Genomic DNA, 21,109 nt, shown 5'->3' with positions numbered 1-21,109 from the left:
GGCAAAGCCAAGCTGAGTATCACAGATGTTGCCTAAAGCATTTTTAATGACAGACTCTACATGCACAACCACATTTTTTGCAGTTAAATACAACTGCTACAAAAAAACCTAAAAATACTTCTACAAATGAGGAGAAATTGGTGCAATTCTTTATAATTTCTTGTAAGAAAAGAGTTTTATGAATTTAGACTGGCATTTCTCTTTTCCCATGGCAATAATATGTTGTGAACAAGTGTGTACCCAAATATGCATGCACATATATTGTCCTCCATTTATTCATCTAGTAGGACTTGTATTTTATGTTAATTCAATGAGCCCCATTTTCCCACCAAACAGTGATTCTCAACTTATACCTCTTGTTTATGTGAGAGAAGAATAAGAAGTCAGTGTCAAGCAGGGTAAGTTATGCAGTAATATTCACAATACTGCTGTCCCAGCACCTTCTGGTTGGACAGAGACCTCCTTCTGGTGTTCAAACAAATAGTTTTTTTCCATGACTGAAACCACAGAAAGTTGTTTGGAAAGTAACCACAAAGGATAAAAAAAACAAAAAAAAAAAGGAAGGCAGGGAAAAAAAAAGTAAAGATGGAATTGTCTCAATGTATGTCCTCTCACTGCCAAGTTAGTACCTTTTCCAGAAGCAGTCCATTAAGTTATCTGCCATAACTTAGACTAAAGAGCTGGGGCAGTGGGGAAGGCTGTGTTTCTTGGACAGATAAGAAGAGATTGTGTGCTTGCTGGTTTGTGTTTGGTTTTTTTAACACATCCAACTACCACCTCCCCATAAAGTGATTTATGGTATTTCTTCACAACACATCTCAAACCTACTTTTAAAATTCTTGTGCCTATTTAAACAAAAAATCCAAGCAAGTCCAACACTTTTTAAGATTATCATATAAAAGCATTTAAGATAAATGGTTTTTTTTACTTTGATAGTAAATTACTTATGACACTTCTTCTCTAGAGTTTCTAGAAGTGAAACTACTGCATATTGGTTTTGTATTAACAATAAAATTATTCTGACTCCATGTATATTACTGCTTCCCATCTATGCCCAGAATAAATATCTTTGGTTTGGTTCATATTTGAATCATAGGGTCATCATAGAATCACAAAATATTCTGAACTGAAAGGCAGCCACGAGGATCATCAAGTCCAACTCTTAGGTGAATGGTCAAACCCAAACCTTGGTGTTATCAGCACCATGCTCTGACCAGCTGAGCTCATCTCAGTCGTGGTCTGAGTTGGGAGGGACCTTAAAGCCCATCCAGTTCCACTCCCTGCCATGGGCTGGGACACCTTCCACTACCCCAGGCTGCTCCAAGCCCCTGTCCAGCCTGGCCTTGGGCACTTCCAGGGATCCAGGGGCAGCCACAGCTTCTCTGGGCACCCTGTGCCAGGGCCTCACCAACCTCACAGGGAAGAATTTCTTCCTAACATCTAACTCTCCATCAGTGTGAAGCCATTCCCCCTTGTCCTGTCACTACACTTCTAAATTTGAATTAATCACAATTGACAACTTAAATAAATTATACAAGTGATCCTTAGTAAGATAATAAAATATCCAAATATGTGACAACTTGAACATTTTTTTAGATTTTGAAATATTTAACAATGGGGTAGACTTATTTTTATGTACCATATCCTCTGCCATCCTCAAATTAAAAGCAAAAGTTGCCTGCTGTCCTACAGAATCTACTGTGTGCTCTGCCACTGCTTTCCCAAGGTAAACTGGACAAGATACTGTTATGTGTGTGTCCCCCGGGGCAACAGTGGCAATGAGGATTTATCACATCAAATTCTAGTACTGAAATGGTTATCAGTCATACCTCATCTTCTGCAGCTGCTGCAGCAGTTAACTTGAGCACAGCTCCACATTTCTCCTGGAAACAGTCTGCAAGGAAGCCAGCATGTCTCACAAACACATTCATTTCTTCACTGCTAACTGAGTTCTTGTCACTTACTTTCACCATCATCAGCTCTAACAAAGTAACTCTGGAGACAGAAAACAATTTGTTAGTCAGATTCACTGAGCCACATACCACTATCAGTAGAATATGCATTAAAAATGATAAATAAATAGTTAAAAAGATAAAAATAGTAACAGAGAGGATTTTTAAAAATTAACAAGCCTCATGAATACTGGCAATCAATTTCTGTCTGCTGGGGTTTTTTTCTGTACAGAATTAATTTATTTCATCATTAAATTAATACAACCTGGTCAGACAGTCAATATTTTTCTCAGGTCTATTTCAATTTATATTTTCTTATGTCCTAACAAAACATTACTGAGATTGCATATTCCCTATATCTAAAATTTCCAGCAAACCAGCTCTTACAAGCTGTTAAGCACAGCAAAATAAGCACAGACTATTTGACAGCTTCTGTTTGAAAAATACAGGTTTTCACAGCCCTTGCCTTGCTCATAGTCCTCCACTAACTCTCCCCCACAACCCCAAACCAATTCTGAGACCAAACAGGGAAAATAAAAATTGATATGCACACTCTGTTCTTTTTATAATTGTTACTAGATGGACTGAGCAAATCCAAGTTAATCACTCATGTACCACTCAGAGATATTCAATGTATGAAGCTGGCAAGTAACGAGATACAAAATGAAGCTGCTGTATGAAATCTGCTTGGGTTGGGCTTTTTAACAGCTTTAATGTTATTTTATTTCCAGTGTCCTTTCATGTTGTCAGGGCAAGCTAGAAGTATTTTGTGGAAGTAGGACTTGGATATGGCAGAGGCCCTCCCACAGGTCCCTGCCCCAATCCAGCACACAGGGACTGGTGAAGTCTCACTGCCATTCCCTCAAACTCTAAGAACACTCTTTACTAAATTAATTCAAAAGCCAGCTCAGGATTTTCTTCCAGTGAAATATTTGAAATTCAGATGGAACAAATGACATTCAAACATGTGGAATAGCTCAAATGCTTTTTCTTTTAAATTTACCAAGCAGGTTGTCAGAAGAGGAAGAGAAATGTCTTTTTCTGTGGAAAAGCTCAGTCACTGCTTTATTAACCTCCAGGAACCCACCTCTATTAATCACAAAACAGCTACTTAGTCCTTGCTAAACTCAATCCTCCGTGTCATTAATACAGCTGCATTAAAATATTATCTGAAGGAGGACAAAAAGCTTTTTCAACACAGCAGCACAGAAGCGCTGCCTGCACCCTTGGCAAAGGGTAGACTTCAGGAAGGAGGCTGGAGCAGCCTCCCAGGGGCTCTGCTCACTGTCTGTTTGTCCTGCAGGTTACAGCCAGGTAACCCTGGCAATCTCCAAACAACCAGAGTCCAGCTCCCCAGCACCCCCAGCGACCAAAGGCTTTCCCATTTGGCATCCCATGCAAAACCCAACTCCACACATCTGTCATTTGCCCCCAACACAGGGCTAGACTTGACATGTCTGCTTGACTTGATGAACAAAGGAATTATTCCAGTATTTCAGTGGGCTGACCCTGGCCAGATGCCAGGCACCTACCAAAGCCACCCTCTCACTTTCCTTCCCTCTCCTACCCCCATTAGCTGGACAAGAGAGAAAAAACTTCACAAAGGGCTCATGGGTTTAGGTAAGGGCCATGAGAGATCACTCATTGGAGCAGTGGCCGGTGAAAAGTGAAACGCCCAGGCTAGATAAGTGTCCAGCCAACCTCCAGCCAGTAAGGCACTTCCCCAACCCGGAGTCAGGGCTTTGTGCCCAAGGCGATGTCAAGCCTTGCGGACGTGTGGCCGCAGTAAAGAGCTCCGAAGTCGCAGGATGAAATGAAGAGGCGACCCTCAGTTTCTTCGGGGGGGTGGTTTTATTGGTAGGGAAACGTGCAGGTTCGGTGGAAGAAGCTGAGAGCCCCGAGGCAGGGAAAGCCTCGGTTTTACAGAGGGTGGGAGGGGTGAAAGATAGCAAATCAGAGAGGGATACATTAAGGATTGGCATGATCGGAGAACCCATCAAACACAGTTGCGGGAGGGACCCTGGCCCCTAACCCAATCACTCGACACCCTGGCCCGAACTCTCTAGAAAAAGAGGCAGGGGTGTCGAGTGACAGGCAGGCTGCCAGGGGTGGGGAACAAGAAAGATACATTTGGTAACCAAGACAACTGGGGAGGGGTTTGGGGATTGACACAAACTGGTAACAGGACAGGACTTTCTGAGAGAACAATGGAGGGAAAACTGAACAAGCATAAAACACACCACAACATCTCCCCCTTTTTCGTTTAAAAATAAAAGAACTGTAAGGGCAAACACTGTTCAAAATGAAGTTTCAGCCTGCTCCGCGTCGCTAGAAACCGAGCTGGAGTCTTCAGGATCGGAGTTTTCTGATGAAGCGGTGTCAACTCTTTCTCCTTCTTCTTCTGAGACTTCCGCTCGGCTGACGTCTGGGACATTGATGGTCCTGGATATAAGTCTCTTTACGAGTCCCCAGACTACGGAGCAGGCGATCAAAACAATAAGTAAAACTAAAAGGGTGGAAAGTATAGTTTTCAGGATGGACTCAGCCCAGCTTGACAGACCCTATCCTTGAAAGAGGTCCCCCAGCCAGTCTGATGTCTGTTGTTTTATTTGGTGGACAAGGCTTTGCATTTTATCTATGGCCACCCTTGCGTCCTCAGCCCGAGATGACAAATTAAGGCAGCAGAGGCCCTCAAACTCCTCGCAGCGGTGGTGATGCAGTAAAAGCAGGAAGTCAATTGCCGCGCGATTTTGGAGGGTCGCCTTCCTTGTAATTTCCTCGTCTGTGAGGAGGTCTGATAGCGTCGCTGACGTTAAATTGGCTTGCTTAGCTACCCAACACTCCAGGTGGGCCAATTCACCTAGAGACTTGGCCACAGACACCCAGGGCAAAAGCAGGGTGAGGGCTACAGTTTTTGGTTTCGACCAATGTTCAATTTGGGAGTCACAATCCGGGTCGAGATCTTTGAGATCTCTTTTGGAGCGGGCCGAATTCGGTTGTGCTCTTTTCATTTTCCAATCGCGAATTTGGGTAATGTTGGGTGTAAGCAGCGACAGCCGCCCAAAAGTGCAGATACCTCCGGCTAGACGAGCGGGGATGCCAGCCCAAGCTCGGTCTCCGCAAATGAAAAAGATACCTCGGGGCAGGGACAGCGGTTGGCTACCCAGGGTGGAAGCAAGTGGCATCTCGATGGTCATTCGACACCACTGGGCAGCTTTGTACTCGGGCCTTGATGGTTTGATCCACGAGTACCTGCTGTCCCAAGGGTTAGGGGCGAACTGAAACCAAATACAGAGGGAAGCATTGGCTGAGCCGAGCAAATCAAGCTCTGGAGGTTCAGAGCTCAAAGGGACCAGCCCCTTGACTCCTTCTCCCCAGGCATTTTGTGCATTGATTTTTAGAGGAGGGGTCTTGGATAAGAGGGAGGTGAGGGAAGTATTGAAAGGGGAGGGAAACTCATTAAGGGAGAGAGGGATCCCCACAAGGCATGACGACATCGGGTCCTCTGCTGAGCCCATATCTAAACATATGTGTTCTTGGCCAAGGGCACTCGCGAGGGTGCGCCAAACGTTGGCCTTGGGCTGGGGGACGATCCATGGGCCCACTGATGGCATCAGGGTCCAGATGAGGACGGCTGTCAAGCGGGCTAAGATGTAGACACGTTCCATTGGGGGAAAACTAAAAACAAACAAGAGACAGACATAAGGAATGACTCTGAATCAGGTCCTGCCCGGGGCAGGGAGAGGGTTAAACTGGGAGTGGCTCCATCCCTGGGAGCTTCCGCCGCCGCCGCCAACATGCCTCCGTGACCTGTTCTACGTTTTCTGCTCTCAGAGTCTTCCCAGGGCGGAAGGGCTTGACCCACTTAGCGGGGATCCATCTCGGACCTGAGGGGGTGGACACGCAAGCGTATCCCCTTCCCCAAGTCACTAGATCGAAAGGCCCCTCCGTTTTCCAGGTCTCCGGATCCTTAATCAGGACAGGAGGCCTGACCCTGGCCTGCAGCTGCTCATGTCTCCCGAAATGTCGCACAATAGGCGGATTGAGATTTTCGAAAGAACAGTTTAGGAAGTTAATGGTCATTCCGGGCTGACTGACACGAGTTGAAAATCGGAGTTCTTAAGATGTAGCGGCTCCGTCAGCTGCAGCCGGAAGGGTCTGAAAGCAGAAAAGGCAGTTAGCACGGGTCTAGGTTGGAGACATGCAACATGTGACAAGTCCGGTGAGAATATGTCTTGTTTGGCAGGCGGCGGTCCCTGAGATCTCCCCTCCCTGCGTGGTGTTAGTTGTCCCGCCCTATTTTTATCATGGCGCAGGGGGGAACTGCGCTCAGATGTTAGTTTTTTGTCTGGGTTTTCCCCAGGAGTCCCTGCCCCCTTTTGAATTCATAAAATTCCCGCCGCAGCGGGCAGTCGGGCATCCAATGCCCGAGCTTTCCGCACAGATGGCAGGGTGATTTGGCGGCGGAAGGACCGGGAGCAGGCGAGCGGCAGGTGGCTTCAGAGAAGGTGTTTTCAGGCGCCTCTTCTGTGGCGCTGACTCGGGGTGGCAGCTGTTTTCTCTTCTCTCCCTCCCTAGATGGCATGATTAGGACTTTCCGGGTGCAGACTTCGAGCATATCGTGCAGCGAGGGGGGTGGGTGCATCGGGAGGCTGAGGATGGCATCCCTACACGCAGAGTTTGCATTCGTGGATGCTACTTCCTTCAGGATATGTTCCCGGGCAACTTCGTCCGCCACTTGCTGCTCGACAGCTTTTCGAAGACGCTCGACAAAATCGAGGAAAGATTCTTCGGCGCCCTGAAAGATTCTGGAAAAAGAAAGGAGAGGAGCCGCCCCCGGCAGCGCCAGGAACGCCTTCTCGGCTGCCCGCGCTGACTCCCGGAGTGCTTCCTGGGGGATGGCACTCGCCTGCGAGTGCCCATCTGCCCAGTTGCCGGTCCCAAGGAGTTGATCGATGGCCAGGACATTGCCCGTTAGGTCTAGCCCCGTGTGGGGCCGTTCCCACAGGCTCGGGAGGGCCTCCGTCACTCCCCTCTTCCAGGCTGCCTCCCACATAGCCCGCTCGGTGGGATTGAGCAGACACGTGAAGAGGCGCCGGATGTCAGAGGGGGTGACATCGGCTTCGGTAAGTGTTGCCTGCAACACTCCCCGAAAGTATTCGCTGTCCCGGCCGTAATCTTTCTGTGCCTTGCACAGCTCCTTAATTTGTGAATGGTGTAAGGGGACCCACTGGCGACGCACCCCACCATCTCCCTCTGGATGGTAAACAACCGGGGCTGCGGATGGTATCGCAGCAGACCCCGGTTCCCGGTTCCCAACTGCTGCCCCCCCCCCGGAACCCAAAGCGCGGGAGCCGGCAGGGAGAGCGTGGGAACCGGGAGAGGAGGAGGTAGGGGCGTGGCTGGGAACTTGAGCAGGGCAATCCGATATCGAGGGACCCTCCCAGGAGGCGGAGACAAGGGGTGGAACCTTTTGACTGGCGGGGGGTGGAGAGATGGGAGGTGGTATGGGAGGGACCGAGGGAGGAGCTATGGGCGGGGATGTGGGAGGAGAAAGGGGAGGGACTACTGAAGAGGAGGTTTCTGGAAAGGAGGAGGGACCAGGAGGGGGGAAGGACGAGGGGGTAGAACACTGGGAGTGGCCGACTGGCAGGAAGGGGTTGGAGCTTGGGAAAAAGGGATTCTGGGGAGAAGAAGAGGGCTTTCCCGCCATTTCAGCCATGTGGTTGCCTCCATCTTGGGCCCCATAGGAGCCATTTTGGGGAATTGGAGGCGACTGGGAGCAAACTGGGGACTTAGAAATTAGGGTTTTGGATTTTGGGGTTTTAGAAACTGAGGACCTGGGGGCGGGAACAGGAGAGGTAGGGGAAGACGAGGAGCCCCTAAGAGACTGGCCAGGACTCTTAGGGCGGGGGGGCCGAGGATTTTGAAGGGGGCTAGGGGACGAATGGTCACCCTGCGCGGGGCTGGAGCGCGCTGCACCTTTCAGAATCCCGGTTTTACATTTGTGGGGACGGGAAGAAGGGTTAGGGGTAGAGGGAGAGGCGGGAGAACTGGGGCACGAACTAAAACTGACCGAAGGTTTTTCTGAGTTTCCTCCTGCTTTCAAGATAGATCGAATTTGTGAAATCCAAAAAGCTAACGGAGAAAGCGAGGTGTCTCGTGATCTAATCAAGTTTGATAACTTGGCATTTGCCCTCTGCCAAAAGGCAGGATCTTTAATTAGATCGGGGGAGACTTCGGGAAACTCAGAAAAAAGCCATCGGATTAATTTTTTAACTTCCTTTTTATCAACGGAACAACCCCCCCCAACTAGGATACCCACAACTTGGTAAAACAGCCCCTTCTGAGCTGCCGAGAGCGAAAACTTTGCACCCATCGCTCGATGTTATAAGTGGCAGCTGCGGAAAAGCCCCCCCCGTTCCAGTAAACGCGAAAGAGAAAAAAAAATAAGGGTGCCTACCCCCGGCCCCTGTCTAGAGAAAAAGAAGGGTGGTGACGAAACACCAATAGAGGGGAAGGCGACAGGGAGAGTAGCAGAATACTCACGAAGTCCGGAGGCGACAAACGAAAAGCTAGAACGAGGGGTTTCCTGCGACAGGACGACTCCCAGGTGCAAGGAGCTGCCGTCCAGGGTCCCCGGGGAGCGCTACCTCGCGCACAAGGTCTGCTCGACCACAGGGTAGTTCCGCGACCGCTGGGATTCTCGAAATCCCGTCCGTGGGGTCCACGAATCCGAGAAAAGGGGGGGCCCCGCGCCGGGCGCCAAAACTGGAGCAGTGGCCGGTGAAAAGTGAAACGCCCAGGCTAGATAAGTGTCCAGCCAACCTCCAGCCAGTAAGGCACTTCCCCAACCCGGAGTCAGGGCTTTGTGCCCAAGGCGATGTCAAGCCTTGCGGACGTGTGGCCGCAGTAAAGAGCTCCGAAGTCGCAGGATGAAATGAAGAGGCGACCCTCAGTTTCTTCGGGGGGGTGGTTTTATTGGTAGGGAAACGTGCAGGTTCGGTGGAAGAAGCTGAGAGCCCCGAGGCAGGGAAAGCCTCGGTTTTACAGAGGGTGGGAGGGGTGAAAGATAGCAAATCAGAGAGGGATACATTAAGGATTGGCATGATCGGAGAACCCATCAAACACAGTTGCGGGAGGGACCCTGGCCCCTAACCCAATCACTCGACACCCTGGCCCGAACTCTCTAGAAAAAGAGGCAGGGGTGTCGAGTGACAGGCAGGCTGCCAGGGGTGGGGAACAAGAAAGATACATTTGGTAACCAAGACAACTGGGGAGGGGTTTGGGGATTGACACAAACTGGTAACAGGACAGGACTTTCTGAGAGAACAATGGAGGGAAAACTGAACAAGCATAAAACACACCACAACAACTCATCAAATACTGTCACGGGCAAACAGGCTCGAAATTAGAGATATAACTTAAAATTATTACTAACAAAATCAGAGCAGAATAATAAGATGTAAAATAAAACCTTAAATACACCTTCCTCCCACCCACCCCCCTCCTTCCCAGCTCCATCTCCTACCCCAGTGGTGAAGGGAGACAGGCAATGGAGGTTATGCTCAGTTCATCACCCACTGTTTCTCCTGCTACTCAGGAGAAGGAGTCATTCATTCCCCTGCTGCACCCACAGGGTCCCTCCCACTGGAGACAGCTCTCCATGAACTTCTCCAGCATGAGTCCACCTCACAGGCAACAGATCCCAGTGAACTGCTGCAGTGTGAGTCCATCCCCGGGCAACATTCCCCATCAAACTGCAATTACAACTGTGCAAAAACTTCTTTTTTCCTCTCTTCTTAAATATATTATCACAGAAGCTTTGCCACCACCTCTAATTGTCCCAGCCTTGTCCTGAAGCCTGTCAATCTTTGGAGCTGCCAGGGATTGGCTCTGCTAGACATGGAGGAAGCTTCCAGCAGCTTCTCACAGAAGCCACCTCTGTAATCCCCCTGCTACCAAAACCAGGCCATGCAAACCCAATACAAATGCTACCTTCTGCTTGACAGGATTCTAGTCAGCACTTCTTGCACCAATAATGCAAATAATAAATGTTTAAAACTGACAAACAATCCTTTTGTAAACAAGTTGAGAGTCACCACACTTCCATAAACCCAGATTAATAGATTAAATGGTGAATAGGGAAATTTTTTGCACTACTTTTCCCCTTGCAATATGAATGGATGCCTTTTTCAACTACTGCAGTCCTTCTTTAAAACAACACCTGAATGTAATTTCTTTTGAAGTTTTTTGGTCTCTTTAGGCATTCAAGTCAAATCATTTTTCTGAGTTTTCTTCCAGGCACAGTCATTCAGGACATGCCCCTCTTTCCCTGAATTTCAAGCAAGTCTTGCCATTCAGCCAGTAGTTTCTTGAGAGTGCAGTGCTTTGTTCTGGTGCAAGTTCCATTACATTACTTTTTTCTATTGTTTCTCTCAGTTTTCTTTCAAGATTCACCCCTAACTTTTTGAAGTTAGTTCTCCCAGACAATGCAATTTGCCCATTTCTTTTAAATGATCTCACAACTGTTCAGGCACTCAAACGACAGCATCTCCTCCTATTTGTTTGCCTGCAGCTAAATACAACAAATATGACAACTGCCAGTACCAGCTGAATTTTTGCAGTACTCAGTTCAGTATCTCAAATCTAATTCTGTGGATTATATTTACTATTATACTTCTGTTTGGAAATAATCATGGCATGTCATCTTCCTCTTCTTTCGGCACTACTGAGGGAGAACTTTTGTGACTCTCTTGCAGTTTTTTTTTTCCCCCTAGCCAAATTTAAACCAGTTCTTCCTGAAGCTGACTAAACTGGCATAAACTTAGAACAGCCACTATAAGGTATCTGCAGTCATCAGTAAAACAAACTTCTGTTTCCTGCAGCTTGCAAATAAACAACAGAATTCAAATGCAATTTAAATCTGGAAGCTCATTACTACACAATAAAATGCTGCCTCACTAAGCCTAAAACTAGCAGTGTAAAATTCTATTGGTTTTCTTAGGATCACACAATGTTTGCATCAAATGTGCTTTGTTTATAACCTCTTAGCAAGGGCCAGACACTTGGGACATTCTCCCTCTGTGACTGAGGCTTCTCCTTCCTGAAAACTTTCACTTCTTTCATCTTCAAATGATATTTGCAAGCATCACATTAAATGAAAACTGGTAAATTTGTGAGCACCTGTAGATCAGTGCTACCTTCAGCTACTCTAGGGCTGTGAGCATTGCCAGGAACAAAACCATTCCAAGCACTGACAAAGGCAGCCCTGTAGCTGAGCATTTGCAAGTGGTGCTGCTGCTTACAGGAGCTTGAGTGCCCATTTCCTGGCAGGCAATTCCATCAATGGCTGCATCCTTCACTCTGGACACTTCACCTAAAAACTAAAATCAACAACACTAAAATCAAGGTTAGAGACCCAAGTACTTGAGCATCTTAAAAACACATGAAGCTGTTCAGCTGCACTTTTTCATGCTGCTAATTAAAAAAAAAAAAAAAACCCTTCTTGGGACAACAACAGATGTGCTCATTTTTGAAGATTTTATAATTAAGACAAGCAAGGCATGAACTTAGTGTGTCCATGCTCAAGGCTAACTTGGATGAATGCAAACGAGGCTTTTTCTAAATACTTCTGCCAAATACCTGCACAGACATGCAGGAAAATCTCAAATCTGGCAAAGAATTCAAGAATCTATATTCTTTTACCTCAATGGCCATATCCTTCTACAGTAATCCCTTCCAGAGAACTAGCAGGCATTGTCACAACACCATGCACTTCTCCAGGCCAGAATACCACTAAAAACCTGATCACATTAACACAGGATTTATTTCAGGCCTCCTTACCACTCCCATCCCTATAGAGTAATGGTATTTTATTTACAGTTCACACCTATTGCATATTCTTTCTTTGTCTGACATCCTTTCTCCAATCAGTACCTGAACCCTGACCCGTGGTAACACTGGAAGCAACACAAAACACAGAAAAAACCACAAAGGCACTGTTTCACTTAGTGCTTTGTCTTTCACCTGCAAAAACTAGAGAGGAACTTGCAGCTTCCCTGGGTGGATGCAGAACAACGTAGGCACAGTAAACACATAAATGCAACCACAAAATCTTCAAGCAGTTGGAGGAGCTGCAGAATTCTAGCAGTGTTTCCCAAATTTGATTGTCTTAATAAAGTATCTTTCCTAATCTTCCTCAATTCTCTATTAAAGCAATGAGCATTTTTCCATTATAGCAGAGGCCATTTCCCATCAATTCAGCACACATTTACTCAAATGCTTGAAGGAAGCTATCAATACTTTTTCAGTGAAGGTTTGTTGAAGCTTTTCAACACTTGAAACATTAAAGACTAAGTAATCACAGGCATCTGTTCATCTATTGTTATGTAGGTTCTGCTAACCAGCATGAGACACTTCCATCTTTCTTAAAGGCTTCCTCTTAATTTCTGGACACAACCACAGAAGTATGAAGAGCTCTGGACATTTCTAATCGAGCTGTAAAAGTCTGCAGGGTGTGGTGCTCTTATGAAATCAAGACCCAGGCATGAAATCCTGTCCTTTTTTGTGTGTGAAGTATTTCTTTACAGAGTAATGGCGCCAACCTGGATTCTGCAACCCTACATAAATCACTGCCAGTTGTGGCTAAGCTGTAATGTTAACCAACCAATTTAAAACCATTACTAACATAGAAACATGTATTTAGATATTTTGTGCCAACTATGAAACCACACAGTTTTTCAATCATGTGAACAGGATACTCTATATGGAATGCTAAATACTAAAAGCCACACTGGTTTTGGGGTTACCTTTCTTGATTGCTCAGTTTGGCATAGAGGGCTTTTACCAGCTCTGGACATTTCAGCAAATGTTCTGTAACAATCAGGAACCTAAGGGAAAAGAAAAAAAAAAGTCTTATTACAGCTATAAAAGCAGTATCCACATTTACTTCAAATGGTGCTGGTTAGCTTTACTTGCAGATTAATGTGTGTTGTGCTTTTAGTCCTACTTACTAATAGATACAAATTGGCACAAAATAATTGCACCTTGTCCTGCAGTTTTTCCCTTAACACAGCAATGCCCATTTCTCATCAGTTCAGCACACTTTTACTCACATGCTTGAAGGAAAGCTGGCTGAAGTCTTAGGCCTGTTATATACACCACAATTCAAACAATGAAACACTCATCCAATGGTTTATACAAAAAGACAAAATTTAAAGCAGCTTGAAAATTATTACTCTATTCATCATAACACTGTCTGTAAGCCCAAAAAGTCAAAAAAATGCCCAAATAATATATTTATCTTTCTTAAAAAAAGGCCATCTAACAAAGCATCAAAGCAAATGGGAATTTCTTTGTCAGATGCAAGGCAGCAAAGCACTTTTCTCAACTTCAAAAACATACCCTCCTTGTGTAATAGAGACCTAAGCTGAAAACCAATTCCAAGTCCTTGCTTTACAAGGCAGGTAGGTATAGAATCATAGAATCTCATATTCTGGAAGGAGCCCACAAAGACGATCAAGTTCAACTCCTGGCCTTGCACAAGACACCCCCAACTTTAACACAAGGATCTTGCCAGTCAAAATCCAGTGAAGTATATTCTGTAATAAATTATCACCACCTTCCCTTTCTCACACCGTATTTGGGGTTTCTGTCTGGAATACAAAAAGACCAACAAATGACTAAAGTTGACAAACCGGCCACTGGTTCCCTCTTTCTCTTCGCCAAAATGTTGCAAGGGATCTATGGTATCAACCTTCCTCAAAAAAAAAGTCTATTTAAAAAACAATCTATGCAAAACTGGCAATGGCTCATTCTTTCTTCTTAATACTTTCTCTGGAAAATATGGTCAGCCTTGGCCTTGTGCTAATGCCAGTATTTTCACTGTTTGCTCTCCCAAGCACCATCTACAGCAGTCCACAGCAGGTGGCACTCATTTAATTTCAACCCAGACTCATAATCCCAGTTATGGGGAAAAAATCAAAGTAGGTAAAAGTATTTAGCTCTTCAAGTCGCATCCCCAAGAGCACAAGCAGTGATATTTATGGTGCATAGGTACACTCAAACAAGATGATGCATTTTTAAAGTAGCTTGTCTAGGAATTACAAGTCTCAGAGCATCCTTTGAGCTGATGAAATCACAGAAAAAGAACAGCTAAAATAATATTAAAATCAAGTGATTTCAGTACTCCCTCCACCTCCTCCCTAGTTTTCCCCTTACTGACAGCCTTTATTTTGCATAGTTAATAAAATCACAATGAAGTCTTCCAGCTGCAACAAAGTATGTTTTGCACAAATACTCAATGCCAACTGGACAAATAGGAGACTAAGAGGTCCAAAAGATTAATAGCTATTATATTTCTAATGCTAACTGTGGACTTAAAACAGCATCTGATTCAGTTACTGAAAATTTGACATTTTTAAGAGGGGGAGGAAGAAAAACTATTTTCTACTGCACTTCTTTTTACTGATATTTGCACATTAATTCATAAAAAAAAATATGCAGAGGTGTAAGGAATCATCAACTTAAAACTGGCACGCTGAGGAGTGTAGCATTGATCCAAGAGCTTTTCAACACAAATTTCAAAAAACACGAAGACTCAAAGTCAGCAGCATCAATGTATCCAGCTGAGCTGTGCAGACTCAGCTGTAACATCCAAGTGAAGCCATCAGCAGGGCACTCAAGGGCAACTCTTCCACAGCTCCTGAACTAACATCTCACAGCCATCCACAGTTAAACCTTCAGAATCGTCACAACCAACTTCATTCTCCATGGATTTAAGCAGAACCACAAACTTTTGTGTGGAGCTGCGGAAGAAAATAGCACAGATCAGTGCTGTGCAGAACACAGAACTTGGCCTAAGAATGTACAATTTTCAGCTGACAAGGCAGTAGAGTAAAAAGTGCATCTGAGGAGATAGCCTGAAGCCCAATTTTTCTATTTTGCAATTGGGGCTATTTAATTTAAAGCCGAATTTTCACGTTTAAGACTACGTTGAGGAAACCTTCTTGCCTACTTGTCTTATGATTAAAAAGTGATCAATAATTATCACAGAAAAAGATCTGCTGCTACTAGGTTCATGTTCCTGATCACTGCTGCAAAGTGGAAAGCCCATAGTTCAGCTGTTCCTTGGGTCAGTGCTCCTGCCTTTCTTCACGTGCGTTTTGCACATTCTGTGGGCTAGAGCTCTACTGCTTGAGGAGCTTGGAATATTTTAAGACTAAAATTTCTGATTCTTACCTTCTGGTTTCATGATGTGATGCAACACCTCAGAAAACAAAAAGCTCTGGCTGCCCCATCCCTGGAAGCATCCAAGGCCAGGCTGGACAGGACTTGGAGCAACCTGGGATAATGGAAGGTGTCCCTGCCCATGGCAGGAGTGGAAGAAGATGAGCTTTAAGTCCATTCCAACCCAAACCAGTGTGTGATTCTATGAAATATCTGCTTCTGTATTTAAGTGTTCCTTTTACCTTATCCACTTTCTGCACTATGGTATCTTGAAGAACAGAGCATGAGCATCATCACCAAGAGATAACAGAAGAACAGTGGAGTAAAGCACTTCCAACTCCTTCACCATGCCTAGCAATTTTGGAGGTAACTAAGCAAGGATGCAGCAAATTCAATGTTCTATCTTTAGTCCTCTCAGCACTCCTGTTTTTCATTTGTGGCACGAGAAAAGAAGAGGAAAAGTAAGATCATCCACAATTCTGAAATATAAAAAGATATTCAGTTTTGGGTTACTGACTGAACATGGCATTTCAAATGCACACAAAAGGCTTTGGTAGGAGATTTAAACTCTCTTTGGGGGCCAACAGCAGAACCACTGGAATAAACTGAAGATCACTGTAATTTAGTGAAGGAAATCATGAAAATTAAAGCTGTTATGCAAGCGTAACACAGTAAGAAATGAATAGTGTTAAATATGCCAATCTTCTTGACTCTTTAAAAACTGTTTGGCTAAAATCCTAAAAAATCAAGTGCTTCCATAGTAGATAAATACAGGAGGAGGAGATGTTCAAAGACTTTACAACAGCACAAGGGCTGTATTGTACCAAACTGCAGTTCTGAAGCAGCCAAGACAAAGTGGTATGAGCTCCATTTGCACTCAGTATATTCCAGATGGCCACTAAGCTTGCTCCAATCAATGCTGGGTGTAAGCAATCAACTTTATCATCAAATGTCATGCTCCATATTAAGTTGATTTTATCCCATTAGCAAATTTAGGGAACAATTTCCTCAGTCTCAGGAAAAGAGGAAGACAACCCCACATGTTTTCCAAGTACAAAGAACAAGACATGGCAATTCTCTACTTGATCAGCAAACTTCTTTTTCAATCTCAAAGCCAAAAGCATTTTTCATCACCCTACAATAATGACACTCTATCCAAAATATTTAGTAAGAACTAAATAGCTTTTTACTGCAATTTAACAAACAAATGTAATAAATCATCCACATTTTGAAGAAAAGTAAAGAAGAAAGTTCAGCTATTTTCAGCCAACCTTCAAACTCTCATCACCAGCCTTTTTAGATGCTAAAAAAGCAATAGGCCTCATGAGGAATTATTTGGAATCAGAGCACATTTTAGAAGAAGCATATTTCATCCTTGCACAAGAACAGAACCATTTAAATAAACAATTACAAGTAGAAAGCTATTCCATAACAAATGGAATGTGTGCTGCCATAAAATCCCTAGAAAAGAAGTAATTCACCCCATTCCCACACCAGCACTCCTTGCTCAGAAGGAGAAAAAGGAAACACATTTTCATATGGAAGGCTTGCTCCTATCAAACATCAAACATCACAACGCTCCTCTCCTGTGCTGAACCAAGCACAACAGTGAACATCCTTCCATCTTCCAAAGGCATTCCCCAATGAAAGCATCCTCCCTACTGGCCATGATAGCTCCCACCAAGTAAACTCCATGGTCTAGAAGACTAAATTCAAATTATGTGCAGTATTCCTCTGATTCAGAGGACACTCCCACTGAATTTGACAGCTACATCTGAAAGGCACTAAACAGAGATTACATCTAATTTATATGTAAAATTGAAATAATTTTTTTCTGAAGAGCTACCAAGAAATAAATGGAAGATGATTAGCAATGGCTAATAGTACTTCCTGCTCCCCCCTCTCCACAATACACACAAGAAAAAAAGAAGTGACAAGATAATTAAATGTAGGAGGCTGAGCTTTGAAAGATTGAGGAAATCTGTGCCAATTCACTGCTACTGTAAATAGAAAGTAGAAGTTACTCAGATCTCTAAAATTAAGGAAACTTTTCCAAGGGTCAGTACTGCTTAAAACCACAGCTGAACTTGGAACCTGCAATGTAACTTCAACTTTCCTGGAATTAAAAAATAATTATTTTCTGGAGAACAGAAGAAAGGGGTAGAGGACATTCTAAACTGTCCAACAGAAGAAACTGAGTTGCCAGCCCAACTGAAAAATAAAGTTACTTCACCTCACACACACAACCCCCACACCTCAATTAAGCAAAAAGAGCAGCAAGGAAGAGTTCTATCCTTGCCATTAAATCTTGCCCATAGTTGAGAGTCCTTGCCACAGGAGTACCAGTTTCTGTCCACACATGTTTCCATAAGCCAGGACAAAAAACCCAAAGGCAAAAAACTGGGGAGGGGTAGCCCCACAGCCTAATCTTTACAGTAATCATTGAGCTGTGGTTTCAGAAAGAGAAAGTGGATGTTCAGCAAAACTTACTTCAATGCCAAACAGCTGACCACACTCCTAATATCATTTTTCTGAAAGCCAAAAAGCACATTATGCCTCTTCTTTTAAAATGGAGGATTTTCCTACTTTGCTCTTCAGGAATCAAAAATACAACCTGTTTTTCCTATCCATATTGGCTGAACTGCCCCATGCACACACTTGGAAAAACTGATGACACAAGCTATACTCTCATCTCTAATGGAGCCACCAAGGTATTTCTAAAATAAACAGCTTTTAGAACACACATTGATCTTGGTTAGGATAAATTACAATGTATTTTTACTACTTTTTCCTAATTATTTTTAAAAGACATTTTTCCAGGTTCACATTCTAAAATAGATCTCACGTGGCATTCTCTGTTGGTTTCTTTCCTAAATACTGTACCTTCTACACTCTGTGACATACTTTGCTACTGATTAACACAAACCCAAGAGGGAGTGAATGTGGATCTATGTGGAAACACAGAGAAACAACTTTTGTAAGGATCCACAATATTCCAGAGCCAAAGGCTGTCTGCATGTGTTTAGGAGAAGCTATTACTGAAAAAAAAATAAGACACAGCATTTCTTTGGAACTGCATAGGAGTTTGTAACAGAGGGCTCTTCAGGTCCTGGAAGTACTCACACAGAAACAGAGTAGAAAATACATATCAGTTATTAAACAGTTATAGTCAGTTATATTCCAGCTTTCTTTCCTAAAGGATGGACACGTCCAGTTTCCTGACAGCATCCTTTGGTAGGAAGTGGCTGTTGAAAGCAAGCAGCACCAGAACAGGAATCAGCTGATGGAGCAGGTTTGCTTATGTGTTTAAGATATTTAAACATTAACACTTTAAACTGTTGGAGCAAGTCCAGAGGAGGCCACAAAGTTGATAAAGGGACTGAAGCACTTCCCTTACGGAGACAAGATGACAGAGCTGGGGTTGTTCGGCCTGGACAAGAGAAGGTTGCATGGAGACCTCACAGAACTTTCCAGCATCTGAAAGGGTTACAGGGAAGCTGGAGAGGGACTTTTCAACAGGAACTGTAGTGATAAGACAAGGGGGAATGGATACAAATTGACAGAGAGTAGGTTTAGATTAGATATAGGGAAGAAATTCCTCCTATGAGGGTGATGAGGCCCTGGCACAGGGTGCCTAGAGAAGCTGTGGCTACCCCTGGATCCCTGGAAGTGTCCAAGACCAGGCTGGACAGAGCTTGGAGCAACCTGGGATAGGGGAAGGTGTCCCTGCCCATGGCATTGATACCAAAATTGGCCTGATAGAAACTTTCTAACACAGTTTGAGTATCAGAAAGCAGGAATTCTTTATGGCAGCACGGGGGACCTAGGGGGATCCTTCTTTCAACTGAGTGTCCCAAGCATTAGATGAACAGAACTTTTATCACACACTCTGATTACATATTCATGAGCTATTTCCACTTCCTAGACTTTATTTGACACAGTCACATCCCTTACTGGAAGTCCTCATGGACTTGGTTCTCTGGGGTCTGTCTTCCAATATCCAGTATCCTTTTTAGGTGGCTGTTCCTTGACCCCCACTTTTGATTAAGAGCAATACCATTGTTTTGCATTAACTTTGTCAGCCTTGCAGAGCTGAGCTGGCATCCTGCTTGCATTCTGCATGAATTCTGTTTTGTCTCCTTCTCCAAGGCTACATTGGCTCTTACTTGATAAGAGTAAAATGTTGTTCTGTTCTACTATCCTTATCAAGTGAATAAAATGCTGTTCAGTTCTACTTGTCCTTATCAGCAGGGAGCTGGAACTAGATGAACTTTAAGGCCCCTTCCAACCCAAACCATCCTACAATTCTTTATATTCATCTCATTATATCAACAGTTCAGAATTAAATTTGTGTATCATCAGAGATACTTCAGAAAGATGGAAGATACACAGAAAATAAATTACTGTCACACAAGGGCTTGAAAACCATGCTCATCTAGTTGAATAGAAATAGAAGATGGAAGGGAGGGATGGAAGAAGCAGACCCAAAAAGAAGCAGAAAAATCAGTTAAGAGTTTAGGAGACAGCAGCTCACTTTGAGAAGAACAGCATGTTTTCTACAAGACAACTGCACAGCAAAGAACGATGGAGGAGATAGGATCAGTTAATTAGGCTATGCCAGAAATCAGATCCAAGAAAGGAAGCAAACTTGTTTCTGCAGAGTTAGTGTCTTTGCAAAGACTTACTCTTTGAAATGCATTCTGTAACATCACACACATTGCAACTTTCCAAAGTAGCAAGCTCTGGGCACTCTCCACAAGCCCAGCTACAAAGGGGTACGAGCCAGTCAGACAAGTATTTTTAAGAACCTCAGAACTTATACACCATCTCAGAATTTAAATACCATCTGCTTCCTCAGACCATTGCTCTAGAGAGTCAGACCAGCAGCAGCAACCTCAGATGAGCTCCCAGCATTCAGGATTACAGGACTGCTAGCCTGACATAAGCTCAGGAGCTGTACTGAATAGAAGTTTAGTGGCAATGTAAAAATACATTGTCTAATATATGTTAATTAATATTATTTGAATACGTCATTCAGCATCTAACATTAAAAATGGCAAAGACAGCAATATGTAAATAATCCTGGAGCTGTTGAGAAGATCAAGCTTCTAAAAGAGAAGGATCCATCAGTTCTTTAATCATTAGAATATTTATTAAATGTGTGTATTACATTCTCCAGCTTCACAGATCTCAGAGATAGAAGCATTTCTGAGGCTGACAAGTAACCACAAGCTTAATGAAATAAGCCTTCAGACCATCTGATCCGGAGAAACATGATCACAGAAGAACTGAACACAAAATTTGACCAGGGCATTCCTTAGAAAACTGTCTCCTCCTTTATTAACTATTTCTTAGCTCACAGCACACCACAAAAATACTTAACAGAATGTGTATCACTCAAGAAACACACTTAGATGTGCATCACAGCACTGTCACCTCTCATTCTTTCGAGTTCTAAGGCAACTTTTTGTTATGTTGTCAATGTACAAAGATTTTAAAACTGTATCAGCGCTTAGTCTAGAAATTCCACTATGCTGATCTGCAAAACAGCTCTTCTCTGCTTCAGAAACTGCTTAGGAAGAGAATGACTTGGCTTTCCATCACTGATTAGAATCAGAAGTTGCTGAACTGAGACCTTATTTCCCATGACCCACCCCTCTCAGGAAGTAGAGCCAACATCTCAGATATTCCCTCTTTCTTGACCCGAAATCTTAGCCTTCTACCAAATGTCTTGTGACTCAAGAAGTAGGCAAAAGTGACAGGAAAATTCCAGAAAGCTACATCCAACCTTTAGAGACCCTTCCTCTGCTGTCTCTAACTGGAGAGGAGTTTATGGCAGAGAGAGGAAGAAGAGCAAAAGCTCTGCTACCAATTGATGCCTCTAAAAAAGAAGCTCTGAGGAGCTGCTCAGAACAATCTCAGATTTC

At 44.0% G+C, this 21,109-nt stretch overlaps 1 protein-coding gene across 2 annotated transcripts in view; it reads right to left on the bottom strand.

The window, feature by feature from the left end:
* Positions 1 to 21,109, bottom strand: part of ATXN10 (ataxin 10) — an 82,182-nt gene that overhangs the window by 35,555 nt on the left and 25,518 nt on the right. For both annotated transcript variants that reach the window (XM_071422296.1, XM_071422295.1), the window contains exons 6-7: positions 12,764 to 12,844; positions 1,830 to 1,995 (exon numbers count right to left, since the gene is read on the bottom strand). In XM_071422296.1, the coding sequence (XP_071278397.1) occupies positions 1,830 to 1,995; positions 12,764 to 12,844 (247 nt within the window). The remainder of the gene's footprint in view (positions 1 to 1,829; positions 1,996 to 12,763; positions 12,845 to 21,109) is intronic.

The sequence above is a fragment of the Agelaius tricolor genome, unplaced genomic scaffold (genome assembly GCF_023055355.1).
Source record: "Agelaius tricolor isolate 1412-34295 unplaced genomic scaffold, bAgeTri1.0.p SCAF_3, whole genome shotgun sequence".
Taxonomy (NCBI): domain Eukaryota; kingdom Metazoa; phylum Chordata; class Aves; order Passeriformes; family Icteridae; genus Agelaius; species Agelaius tricolor.
This window is presented reverse-complemented; position numbering and strand designations above follow the sequence as displayed.